The following is a 12918-nucleotide window of genomic DNA, read 5'->3' as shown; positions in this document are numbered from 1 at the left end:
TCTCCACCTCCACAGCAGCCAGGCTGGCAGCTTTTCAGCAGACAGCATTTTGGGGGGGGACAGGGCAGCAACGCGAGGTTGAGCCAGCCACCAGGGAACTGCTCCTGAAGCGTGTTCCCTGCAGACGGCTTCAGCTGCGACACGCACGATGCAGGCCATCGCTGTTAATTATTTTATCTTTTAAAATGAGGGGGGAAGGTTGAGTAAATGAGATCAGATCAATCAAGTTTAAATTATTCAATGTCTTAATATTTCTGAAGGGGACTTCTATTCGATTACTGAGCTTCTCCATCTCAGTTAATAATTAAATAATACGCTGGCAGGCACAATGCAGCATGATCACTTCTGTTATTACTCATGATGATATCTGGTGCCCCGCTACACATGTAGCTGGGAGTTAGTAGTTTTGGCAGATCATTAATTTCCCAGTTTAAATAAAAGCTTTAAAATCTTGTTGCCTGTAGTAAGGGCACACCCAGATCTCATAAATGGAAAGTGTAAGGTTGTGCTGATGTAAACCAAGTTCCTACATTTCCTACACAACTGAAGACAGAGTTAGATTCACCTTTGGTTATTTAAACCTGTGTTCTCCAGGAATCTTGCTATATTGTATTGTTGACTTATTACTGGACATCGTATTTCAGAAGCCGTTGCAAACTAAGGCCTTCAGCACCTGACAGCGAGGGGTGCAGGGTTGCACTGGGGAGCCCGAGACAACGATTCCTTCCTTGGGTCTACAAGGGCTAGAACCACACAGCGAGCAATGATGACTATTTCTTTTGCTTTGTCTTATTTTTGTTCTTGTTTTTTGTTCTTTTTCTTTGTGCCCCATAAAGCATAAGCTTCACCTTCAGATACGCTGAAATTCCCAGGATGGGCACAGTACCGAAGTCCTGTGCCAAATGAGTCCTCCCAGTTGGCATGCTTTCAGCTTTTCCAACTGAGAGCTATGAGTGAAGACAGACAATTGCTGATCCCTGTTTAAGATCAGACAGGAAGGATTTCTTGGGATGCTTTCCAAGCAGGCAGAAAGCATCGTCACCATGCCTTTTTCCATGTTGCTTGCTGCAAAAGAGTCCAGACTATTTTGTCAATATTATCAGTTACAATCTGACTGATCACTATCCAAATTCAATCTATTTTATAACTTTTTTTCTGTCCCTTAAGGAACAGATTTTGCTCTCTGCTCACACCCAGTTAGGAAAAAAAAACACTCTCACAGACGTGGGCAGAGTGATCACTCAGATTCTTGCATTGCTACAACACCAGAGATCCCCCCAAAATCAAATCAATGTTTACAACAAGGAGTAGGAATTGCTTAACAAAATGTTTCTTAAATTGATCTATTTTACTAGAAAAATTAGTAAACCACTACATTTTGAAGCAGCCAGGAAATTAAAAGAAAAACGGTATTCCCAGGTTTGCTTACCTCCTCCACCCCAGTGGCTGGCGTAACGGCCAGTCTAGGCTCTGGTGCTAATTTCACAACATCAGCCAAGGACACATTCGTCTCAGCTACAAGCCCTGCAACGAGAATCACAATCCTGATCAATGCAAAAAGCATGATGAGGGATGTGCCTTGACTCCCTCGCAAATTAATACATTTTATTGATCCTGCCTGGTCAGGTCAGCACTCAGGATTGAAGGGTAAATGGCAGAAGATCTTACGTTCCAACACGCTAGCCTGGGAAGTGGGGACTCTGTGATTGAGGTTTTGCCAATCACTCATTTCTTACCCTGGAGATTAGGTAAGCAGCAGAAGTGCTACTCAACAATATCAGTAATTATTTATGGCTACAACAATACAGTAAACAGCAGTGAAAATATGTGGAAGCAGGTGATTCAAGGACAAAATGTGACTAAACAAAAAAGGAAGAGAAATAAAAGCACTGTCAAGAAAATATTAAATATATTTATCTATAAGGAAGCAGAATAATAGGGGAGTTCTGCCACTACAGCATTTTGCTTTGCCAGTGAATCGCAGCATTTCAGGAATTCCTTGTTACACCTGCTAAGAACCCCAGGCTAACTGTGGAACACCCTACTTGTAGAGGTACACTGTAATATTATTAAGGCGCCCTTGCCATCAATATTTCATTTATATTAGCAAGTCTTCACATTTACTCAATTCCTTTGCCTGGCCAAGAGTGAGTCAGCTGAAAGCATCAATCAAAAATGCCATTTAGAAACACACACAGTAAGCCCCTGGGGCTTGGCTGGCAGAGTACCTGAGCTAAGGAGCCCCTCCATCAGTGTGGCATCTGAAACCTTCACTCAAACGCTCCGTCAGCCAAGCCTCAGGAATTCATATGCCAAACGGGCAGAGGGAATTCACATCTTCCATGGATACAAAATATCTCCACAAACTTTAACGGCAGCTCCACATTTCGCATGCATTCACAGACAAGCAATTTGCCTGCAGCATGAGGTGCTGGGAAGCTTCTGGTGGCTTCTGAAACAGTATGTAAAGTTTGAGTACAGAGAAAAACAGTTTGGAAACTTGGTCCCCAGGGTGGAAAAATGGTCCTGTTGTGGCTTCAAACATACTGATAATCTAGCAGTACTGTTTCCACTGTTCTACCTGGCAGAACTCCTGCATCTTTTCTGGAAATACAGAGCGCATGCTGTGTGCATTAAGCACATCGACTCCAGATTTGGCTGTGCAATTTTCAGTGCTGCTTTCAAATGCAAGAGAGCATGTAGTCTTTAGATGCTATAATGTGACAGCAGAATTCGTTTCTAAAATTAAAACTTGGCTGATTTCTTCTGATGGCTGATATTATCTTTCCCATGCTTGTTACAATCCCACGATCTTACACGAACTTGAGCAGAAGCTACCCATGTCTTAAGGTTCAAATCCTAAAGCTTCTAGTAAGAACAACTAAGGCTAACAAAAGTTGGCCTAAATAAGGACTTCAGAATTTGATACGCATTCCGTGATTTGTTTAGCTGTAAGGTTAGAAACTGTTTTAAAATACGTGAACAAGATTTCTTGCCTGGGATTCAACTCTTAAATGGCTGATGGCTCATGTTATGCTAAGGACATACACACGCATGCATTAATAGATATAAGTTAATTAATGCTTTAAATCTGGGACTTGGACTGTTGCATTACAGTGAGTGATGTGGTACAGCAAGCAAAATGACTGGTCAACCTAAGTGTATCCCAAGATTTATGCTTTTACAAGAGAAAGTGCATACTTGAGCATGGAGCCCAGGTCACCTCGCATATCCTTTGACTTGTCATCTAAAAGCTGGAAGATACATCTAGGTTTAATAGCATTTACTTGGCCAGCAGTATTACTGGTCCTGTTGTCCCTGCCCTCTCTGATCCTCTTTGCTAGGATTGATCTTCTGTTTGGTTTGACCATTTCAGCAACCCAATTTACAGCCTGGCCCACAAACCGGGGCAGCAGGCTACCCGAGCACCTTCAGTCAACTGCATTCTTCCAAGAGTGGCACATGGAGGTATCAACTCAACACACTGAAGTCCTAGACCTTCCCCTGTCAGTATCAACAGTTTCCAGACCCTATTCTTTGGTTGAGAAGCAGCCACCAGACTTCAGTTACAATGTAAATGTTATTCTTGGTCCCAATCCAAGTGCACGAAGAGCAAAAAACCCCCTTTGACCCGAGTGACCTTCCAGTTAGATCCACATGGCTTTATTCTCCCCACATTTTCAGTAATGTTAATCCCAAGTATTAACCAACTGAAATTAAATGCCCAGTCTGCTCAGAAGTATCTCCTTACAGTCTTACCATGAATTGCTCTGTAAGCGCTTCCTAAACAAGCAGAGTTGGCAGTATCGATAGTGTACACCGGTGCGTTGAACACATCGGACAGGACCTGGGAGGTATCAAAGCATCAGTTATGCATGTTCATGAGAGACAAAGGATAAGCAATCCCTTATCACTGCTTAGGAAAACAAGTAACTACCACACACCTCAGCCAAGCGTTTGGGTACCCATGGAAAGAAGCACTGCAGGCAATGAGTCCTGAACTTGTCACGAAACAGGGTCTTGGTAAATCTGAGCTAGAGATGTAACTGCAGCCAGGAAACAAAGTCCCATTGCTCTCCGCATCTCTTTATTACAAGTTCAGAGGAGTCTGGGTTCAAGCATCGTCTCCCTCACAAGCCCACACAACCAGCCCATGCCAAAGGCTTACAGTAGGGCAAGGAGACCTGCTCAGGTACCTACACCTGGTGCCTGTTTCATTCCATTGCATTTATGGCTGAGCCAAGGAAGTAAGGAGAGAGGAACCAGTCATGGCTCCCCAGTTAACTTTCATAAAACAAAAGCTCCAGCGGTATGAAGGCCCACTAAGCCTGTCTTCCTCACTTCCACCTTTCCCATCATATTAGGGTTAGCAGAAAGAATGACACAGGAGCTGGTTACACAGTGTCTAAATTTACCAGGAATTTTAATGTATTTGAGGGATCCTTAGCTATGAAGATATACCAAGACACTTCTCAACTTGGCTTCAGCAATACAAAGAAAATTTTACAGGCAAAGAATTTGTTACAGTATCCAACAGATATTGAAGTTATTTGACCACACGTCATTCTGCACTGAAAGTGACACCAGGTATCTCGTATTCACTGAGTACATGTGCTCTTCCCACCGTGTAGGCTTGGGCAAACAGATACAGAAGGGGGAAAACAAAGACATATTTGGATAGGGACTAAGGAGGTTCAGTAACTCTTTTCCAAAAACATTGTCAACAAACTCTTTCCATTTTGGTTATATCCCCTCCAGGATTCCAGGTGCCCCTCAGGCTGAGCAACGCAAGCAGCAAGTAACAATTCAGATTTAACTTGTGCTGGTTTTAATGTCAAAGGGAACAGCGTATCACCCCATATACATCCATACAATCAAGTCTAAAAAAAGGCGAGAGTGTCCATGTATCCAAATCGTTCAGATTAGTGACCTGCAATCCTGATCCAGGAATTTGCAGCTCTACTGATCATGGGCCCCAGGGCTTCACAAAAAATGGCTAAGAAATTCAGTCCATACATGCTATAGAAAAAAACAGTATGTGACATTTCTGAAGTATTTTACCTCTTTCTCTGAAAATTTGTGGGGAATCTGCAAATCAAAACCTTTGAAAATAACCAATTTTTGTAATTTTAAACAAAAGTGGCTGGTTGCTAACTAGAATCCAATGAAAGCCTGAGGTTACACACTTCAAACACTCTCTTCTGGCAAGATAGCCAAGTCAGTATTGCCCAACTTCACTTACAAGCAAGCACTGAGCAATACACGAGCTTCAGTGCTAGAGGACAAACAGAAAATTAACCACAGTATCTATTAAAAAGCCCTCTGGAAACGATGAGGGCACAGAGTGCTGGTTCCGCTGCCCATCCTGCCAGCCAATACCACTGCATTGTTTCAGTGCGTTCCCCATCTGCTTCTTCATCTCATCTTGTCTTCAGCTTGAATTGCACATTCCTTTGGACAACAGAGGTTCTTTTTCTTTTTTTATCTCTGCAGAGCCTTATACAATGCAGCTCTATACTGAATGCTAATAAGTGCTGTAATACTACAAATAATAACTACCTTTTGTGCCATATGATTATATAATTAAATTTATTCAAAGTTCATATATTTAGTAAGTGATTTGAAACTGTGGTCTCTCTCCTGAATAATTTTAAAAGAAAGTGTTAGAGGTTTTACTGTTTAAAATATTTCACTGTGTTTCATGTGGTCATTAATCAAGCACCACATATGTTATGAAAAGCTTCCCAGAATCATGAAGAAAGCTGCCTTACTATATTTTTTTAAACAGATTTTCCTAAGTTGCCTCCTTTGCCATGTAAAATACAGGAGTTACTGCATGTTGATTAATTAAATGATAGTCTTTTGTAGCCCTGGAACAAATTATCCAAAATTGACCATGATAAGGGTGGAAGCTGTTATTCTCCATGCAACTGATATGGTTTCTGAGGTTTTGATTAAATTAAAAAGGAGGATCCAATTAACCAGTGATTGAATTAAGTGGATGACACTGTATTGATCATATTATTTTAAGACATTTCTAATGAGTTTTAAAAGCAGCTGTATGGTTACACGTAAAGAGCAAGCACCAGAGCCACCACTTTCTCATTCCCACAATTATTCCACCGTGTATGTTGGAGAATTACATGTTATAAGAACATTCAGTTCTCTGCTTCATTCCACAGCAAGGAAATCCTCCTGGCACCTAAACTGGAAATACAGCTTTAAAAACAAATTCATCTATTAATCCAATCTCTTTCCTGACATATTCTTAGTAGAATTACTCCAGTAGGGACCAATGTTTTAAGCAATTAAGCTATCAGTTAATTTTCCAACGTCAAGTTGCTAAGCAAAATAACTAAAGCAGATGAAGAGAGATGACATCTACAGGCAAAACATGCCGAATTTGTTGTGTCCCAATCAGCCGTACAACCAACTGTTATACAAACAGGGGGTTTAGATGCCTTAGGAGAGAGAGAGCTTTTTGCTCTTTGCTCTTCAACCTTCATTTCTTCTAGCTCAGGTTTCGCAGTGCAGATGACCTTCCTTTCATATGATTGCAACTGTCAAAGAGTATGGTGCGTAATTGAGGCTGGTGGAAAGGGATTGGCATCTCCAGAAAACAATTCACCCCATGGTGGCTAACCTCAGTGCCAGGACTTAGCCCAAGATTACCACAGGTGCCTTTTGGTGTAGACATCTACCCCCAGGCTCAGCATTGGAGCCTCTAGGCAAAGGGGAGCTTCTCAAGACCATCAGTGGAGTTCAGAAATCTCTTTGGCTCACCCGGAGGGAGGCATCTACGTTTGAGAAGATAAAACACCAACCGCTTTCCTCTGCACTGTAACTGACTGGATCTCCCGACTGTTACAGGACTGACAGATCATATACAGACATCACATCACAGATGAGTGGATTCAAGCAAGATGAACCCCAGCCCTGATGCCTAGTTCTGCGATAGCAAAAGCCAGGTGAGAGGCCCCTCACCATCCATGAGCAAGGCTTTGCCGTATCTCACTGGGCAGAAACAGAGCGTGCAGTGCTCTGCTCTCAAGTAGACAGACAAAGGATCTTAACCAGGGCTGGATGTGCAGCAACAGCAGCAGGAGAGGAAGGTTGGAAGAGGGAGGAGAGACTATACAGAAGCGTAGCCTCCCCCCAGTATGTGACACAATGCTAAGAAGCAGCAGATACTCAAAACAACAAGGGTAGGGTTCGGGGGTCTGTTTGGGGTTTTTTGTTTGTTTGGGGTGGGTTTCTTTGAGTGCTCAGCACCAGCATAATCCCCCTCCAGTTTCAACCCATGGTCCATTTTTGATCTGAATGACAAAAACTACAAAAATATCAGGTATTGTATCAAGTCTCTTCTTGATTTCTTTGCTGATTGATTTGATGTAAGTGATCAGACCTGGAAATCACCTGTGCTTCAGACACACATTCATAAAACTAGTCAAGTGTAAAAAAACCTTTGAAGTTCAATACAAAATTAGCATTGGGCTAAAGGTTTCCACACTGAACCTGCAGAATAACCCCAAAGACCTGCAGCAGATTCACAATCCCATATCCATATCTTCCTCTGCAGTTGCAGTGATTTAGTTAGCACTTCAAAATAAAAATGAAGATGCAACTGCAAGTTCAGTTCAAAGGATTTAATTTTCCACTTACCTGTAAGATCTTTTTGTTGTGGGATGCACCACCAGTAGCCAAAATCCTTGTTCTGGGCACTGCAATGGAATACAATGTATAGATCAGACTGAAAGTGCATATTGCCAAGATTCCCACTACTGAGCCAAGCAATGAGAATAGGGAGGGGGGAGTCAGACGGTTTGGGCTCTCTCTCTGTACCTCTAATTTACCTTCTGTAAAAAAGGAGATAAGACTAATTACCCACCTTTCCAAGACACATTAGAACACTTCCTTAGAAGAGGCAACATAAATATTGCAGATCTATTATTATTATAGTGCTACCAAAGTCAGGGAGATTTACAAAAGAGATATACAATAAGAAAGGTGGAGTGTTAGTATACTACAGCTCTGGTTTGAGGTCAGATTGGTTTGGCTCATAGCTGTATATATACAAACTGACAGATAACCTTTAAAATCAGCGGGATTTTCCCAACTTATCTCCTCGTGATGTTCACAGGCAGAGTTCACTGAAACCTGGGCAATCCCTATATGCTTGAATGACAAGGAAGTGTGTCAAAAGGTAATTAGAGACGGTCTAAGTCACTTCAATAAAATAAAAAAATATCTGGATCTTCACCCAATGCAAATCCACAGCTTTGGGTGTATCCTGCAATCTTTAGTCTTTAAAGAAACCCGCCCTTCCTTCTCACACTCCTGAATGTCTGTCCTGTGCCTCATTATTTATTGTGTCCGCGTTCCTCCAGAGCACGGCACGCAACAAGCCACATATCTATCCATAACCACAATTCAGTACGGCATCATGAACGCGAGTACTCCACATGATCTCATGGAAATTCCTCCAAGGCTTAAAACAAAATAAATGCATAAACACTTTGATATCGTATGTTTAAAAAACCTAAACACTTAATCACCCTGATTTACGACAACAGTAAGTGATACCATCACGTATACGCTCCCAAAAGGGGAATTTTACTGTGGTTATTGTTTTGTTATCTCAGTCTCCTTTTTAATAAAAGCTAAAGATAATTTATTCCTCACCAGACAAAGTTGGTCAACTTATATTGATGCCCTAAATTTGTCATTTATCCTTTCAAGTATCTTAATGACAAAAGCCCCGAGGACAGAATTAGAAACAAAGAGAAGATGCAGCTCACCATGCCACTTCTAGACCCACAGCTAGGTGCTCAGGTGGAGTCTAAGACCCACACAAAGCATTGCATGGGGGACCCTATTTTACTGATACATTTAATTTTATTTTCCTCTTTGGAGGATATTCAGTGATGCACAAATTGGGTTTTAAGAGCCATTAGGATCTCTGTCAATGTCAGTAAACAAATAAAACAAACAGCAGAGTGATTCCTCAGGGAAAGCAAGTTTCAATTACACCAACACAGAGTGACAGATCCCTGCCAAGATTATCACAACAACATAAGAGCACAGAAACCAGTGAAAAATAACTAGCAAGCCTCTGTTCCTAGAAACCAAACCGAACTCAAAATGATTTGCCCAGTAGTCACAATTCTGTCTTGCTACACCTTGACGCAAGTATAAATTCTTGCAGAACTACTATATCCAACGTGAAAAGATCACATTTCAGAGACAACCAGAAAGACAGCAGGAGAAACAAACATGTTGGCTATGCTTCACAGCAGCTAAAACCAAAGAATAAGGCATGCTTGCTCTCCATCGCCTCCAGAAAGGGGTTTAATAAACTGCTGGGCTATCACCTTCAGAGACAACAGCAAAGTGGTAAAGCCCAACAGCAGCCAGCCCCGGGAAAACCGCAAACACAGCTCAGCTCAGCTGGTTCTTGCACTTCCACCTGCATGCCAGCTCTCTGTCTTGGGGCTTCTGCTCCACAACTTTCCAAACATTTCGGAGCTCTGTCAGGCCATACTGCTGTCTGCTTCCACCGGCACCGTTACCAACAGGCCAGGCAGGGCTGGTTTCTGCTTTGTAGCTGACTCCAGTGCCCCGGTAACAGATAATCTGTTTGCATTACGAATCGAGGGCTGGACGGGAGACTTACTCCTTGCTGGGTCAAACGATTCACGTTTTGGCTACGCTATCAATTTATGCCATGACTGTACCTCAGGGTACTTCTATTTAAGTTACCATATGAAAAGTAGGGGTGAATTTACAGTGCATTAGCTATTCTATAGAAATCACTCGTGAGTACACATTTACCCTATTATTAGTTGAGTGGGATATCTACCAAGAGGGGAAACAGACCTTAAGCCCAGAAGTGTTCAACACCTGGATTATCTGCACATACATCTTAATCCAAATTAATTCTTTTGTAGCAAAATGCTAAGAATTATTTCAGTATATAGCTAACCTACTTGATAAAAGAAACTAACTTAATTTACACTGTGAAGTTTCTAGTGTTGGTTGGACATCTCCAGCTCTAAATTGGATCAGCTCGTGAGTAGAAACACACAGAGATACACAGTAAAAAAAAGCTAAAACCATAGGCTGAAGCTATACAAAGGGCAAAACTACTCATTCTCCTCCACTTGGAATAATTAGGATGGCTTGCTTCACTGAAACATCCCAGTAGCTAACAGCCTAGTGAACCCTAGCCATCACTGTCTGGCAACAGAATCTGACTCTCTGTACTGGTGCGACTGGTCCATCCAGACCAGGTGGAAGAGGGATCTTAGGTGAACCCAGTGTATTGTGTTTCCAGAGGCAGCTCTGCCTATGGCCAGAGCAGCGACAACGGCCTCCCTGGTTGAGTTTCAGCCACTTCTTACAGATGTGGAGTAGGTCACAAAAAGAACTTACTTGAATTTGCTGAATTTTAGGTTTACTTCTTATTTCAATCTCTCTCCTGAGAGTGAAGAAAATGTATTGATCACTGATTTCAGGGATTGTCTTTTTAATGCCAATATTGTGTGCCTTACTGAACGGTGGACATTTGCTCCGAGATGTGTAATTGGATACATCTTATAAATAAATAAAGCAAGCCCATCATTTATGTATACAGGGGCATTAACAAAGACATTGTTCATCCATCACTAGCGGTGTTCTCAGCCAGCTGTGTTTGAATCTGTCAGGAGCTACCATTCATCCCCTATGGCAGTGCTGAGAAAGAACTTAAATACAGTGTTACTAACAAAAAAAACAACCGTAGCAAACATAATTCATGAATTCAATTCTTTGACAGTTGAGAGAATCAGATTTAAACATCTTTTAATTAAAAGCTCCCTGCATAGTACCTAACCAACCAGTTTATTTCCTTCCTATTTAAAAATTAATGATTTTTTTAGAGAGCTGACACAGAGTTTTAACCCTGTCTGGAAAGCGTCTGCAGTTGTGCATGGCATGGTGTCATCCTGCAATCTGCTGTGGAACATGGAGACTGATCTAAAGAAATTCAGTTAAAATAATAATTCCCTCTGGACCGGGGCGGGGGACGGGACGACGACACACACACACCCCCAAGTAAAGAAGTTCACTTACGTGGCAAGACTGAGCATAAGGCACTTTCCCACACAGGCTGAGAAGTCAGCCCACCCTCTGTATGTTACTGCTCATACAAGAACCCCCATTCTGCCTTTCACACAGATCCAGCAAGAATTGAATGATGTTAAAGTTCATCTCCTGGCTCTTGTTTTCAGCCAAAATATTGCTTTCATTGAAAGGCACATAGTGAAAAAGAAAATAACCTGTCACCGAGAAATGAGAGAAATTACTGTTATTTTTGTTTAGCTGTTGTCAGTGGTCCCTAAAAGACCGAAGTCCTGTACCACTGTGTATTTACAAACATAGAACTGATGTCTTCCCAGAAAAGTAAGCAGTTTAAACAGATTAAGACAAAAAGTGGAGGGAAAACCAAAGATTTTTAGAAAGTGCAGACTCAAATAGCGTTGCATAGTGGATTCAGCAAGTGAGACAGTGGAACCAGTAACACCGGGCGAGTCCCTCCTCAGCAGTCCAACCTCCCCTCTAAAGTTCTTGGCACATAACCACAGCTATTAAGAAAAAAAATCACATACGCAAACTCACATCAATCAGAAGGTTAGTGCTCATAATTAGCACCAAGATTCTGCTGCCATGTCATTTGTGCAAGGAGACCGGAGGCAGAAATTCAGCCTCCTGTTCCACCTGGAGCGGGGTCAGATCAGACTGCTCGCGGGTCCGGATGCCGACGTCGATGGGATGACTCCTGACCTCAGGGCTTTTGGATCTGGCTCTGATTCAGCTGGACGGTAACAACGTGCCTGTGTCAGTCCAGAATTCTGCTGGCTCACATACTGCAAAGTCCGAAAGTAGAATTTGACCTTCCATCCTGAGGCTGAAAATTCTTCAGCTTTTTCATCTAAATTCCCAGTGCTACACACAGCCCCGGTTTATACCCCAAACTCTAGGCATTCGCTGACTTTCAAAACTCCTAAAAGACATTTCCAAGGCTTCATCCAAACAGCTTCATAATGTCTTTCTCATAACAACTGAATCCATAAATAAAACAGAACAATAGAACATGCATTCAAAAAGCAGCTGATTAGGCACATGAACCCATGCCAGCTACAAGCATGATTGCGAATAACTGCAATTTACAATTTGCAAGCAACAAGAAAAGTATCAGTCCCTCCTTTATCTCTCTGATTAACTCCAAACACTATAATTTCAAAAAAAGTATTTTCTAGCTTTTCATTCAAGAAAATCAACACCAAAATATGTGATTATTTTGTCCCATTTATAAAACAAATGTTCCAAAATCGTCTTCCTTGCATATTAACTCTTCCAAAATTCATGCAAATCTTTCTTATTCATATAAACACTGCGAAATTTAACTCCCGCTATGGTAAAAGGATTCTCTTGTCTAAACCCCTTTAAATATGAAAACGTACAAGGTACTGAGTGTCCTTTCTGTCCCCGTGAGTTCTAGGACTGGGTCCAAAGGCATTTGCTTCTCTACCTCATTGTGCTGCACCACTTCCAACATCTCCAAGTATTCATAGCAGAGAAAAAAAAAAAAGACTGCCACAAACCAGCCTTCAGTACATTAGACAATATCTACCTGATTGAGGCAGAAATAAAATGGAGCACACTTTTTTTTTCTTTTCCTTTCCCCCCCCCAGTTTAGACCAACACAACCGCCCAAGTGAATAAATTACAAGCTTGAAGACAACCATTCAAATTCAGCCACCTTTACAATTCTAAAAACAATACAGTAATTCACAAAAGCTATTCAAAAACTAGTTTTTAGAAGTGTTTCTGACTTCCAGTTTGAAGCGTCAGCTAATTTATTACAGAGAAGAGCAAGCC

The 12918-nt window shown here is 41.7% G+C and overlaps 1 protein-coding gene across 3 annotated transcripts in view; it reads right to left on the bottom strand.

Moving 5' to 3' along the window:
- Nucleotides 1-12918, bottom strand: part of XYLB (xylulokinase) — an 87051-nt gene that overhangs the window by 6843 nt on the left and 67290 nt on the right. For all 3 annotated transcript variants that reach the window (XM_075419827.1, XM_075419826.1, XM_075419825.1), the window contains 3 exons: nt 7663-7721; nt 3760-3847; nt 1430-1524 (listed from right to left, as the gene is read on the bottom strand). In XM_075419827.1, the coding sequence (XP_075275942.1) occupies nt 1430-1524; nt 3760-3847; nt 7663-7721 (242 nt within the window). The remainder of the gene's footprint in view (nt 1-1429; nt 1525-3759; nt 3848-7662; nt 7722-12918) is intronic.

Source organism: Opisthocomus hoazin, chromosome 4, assembly GCF_030867145.1.
Source record: "Opisthocomus hoazin isolate bOpiHoa1 chromosome 4, bOpiHoa1.hap1, whole genome shotgun sequence".
NCBI classification, from domain to species: Eukaryota; Metazoa; Chordata; class Aves; order Opisthocomiformes; family Opisthocomidae; genus Opisthocomus; species Opisthocomus hoazin.
Note: the sequence above shows the minus strand (reverse complement) of the source record. Positions and strands in the feature narration are given on the sequence as shown.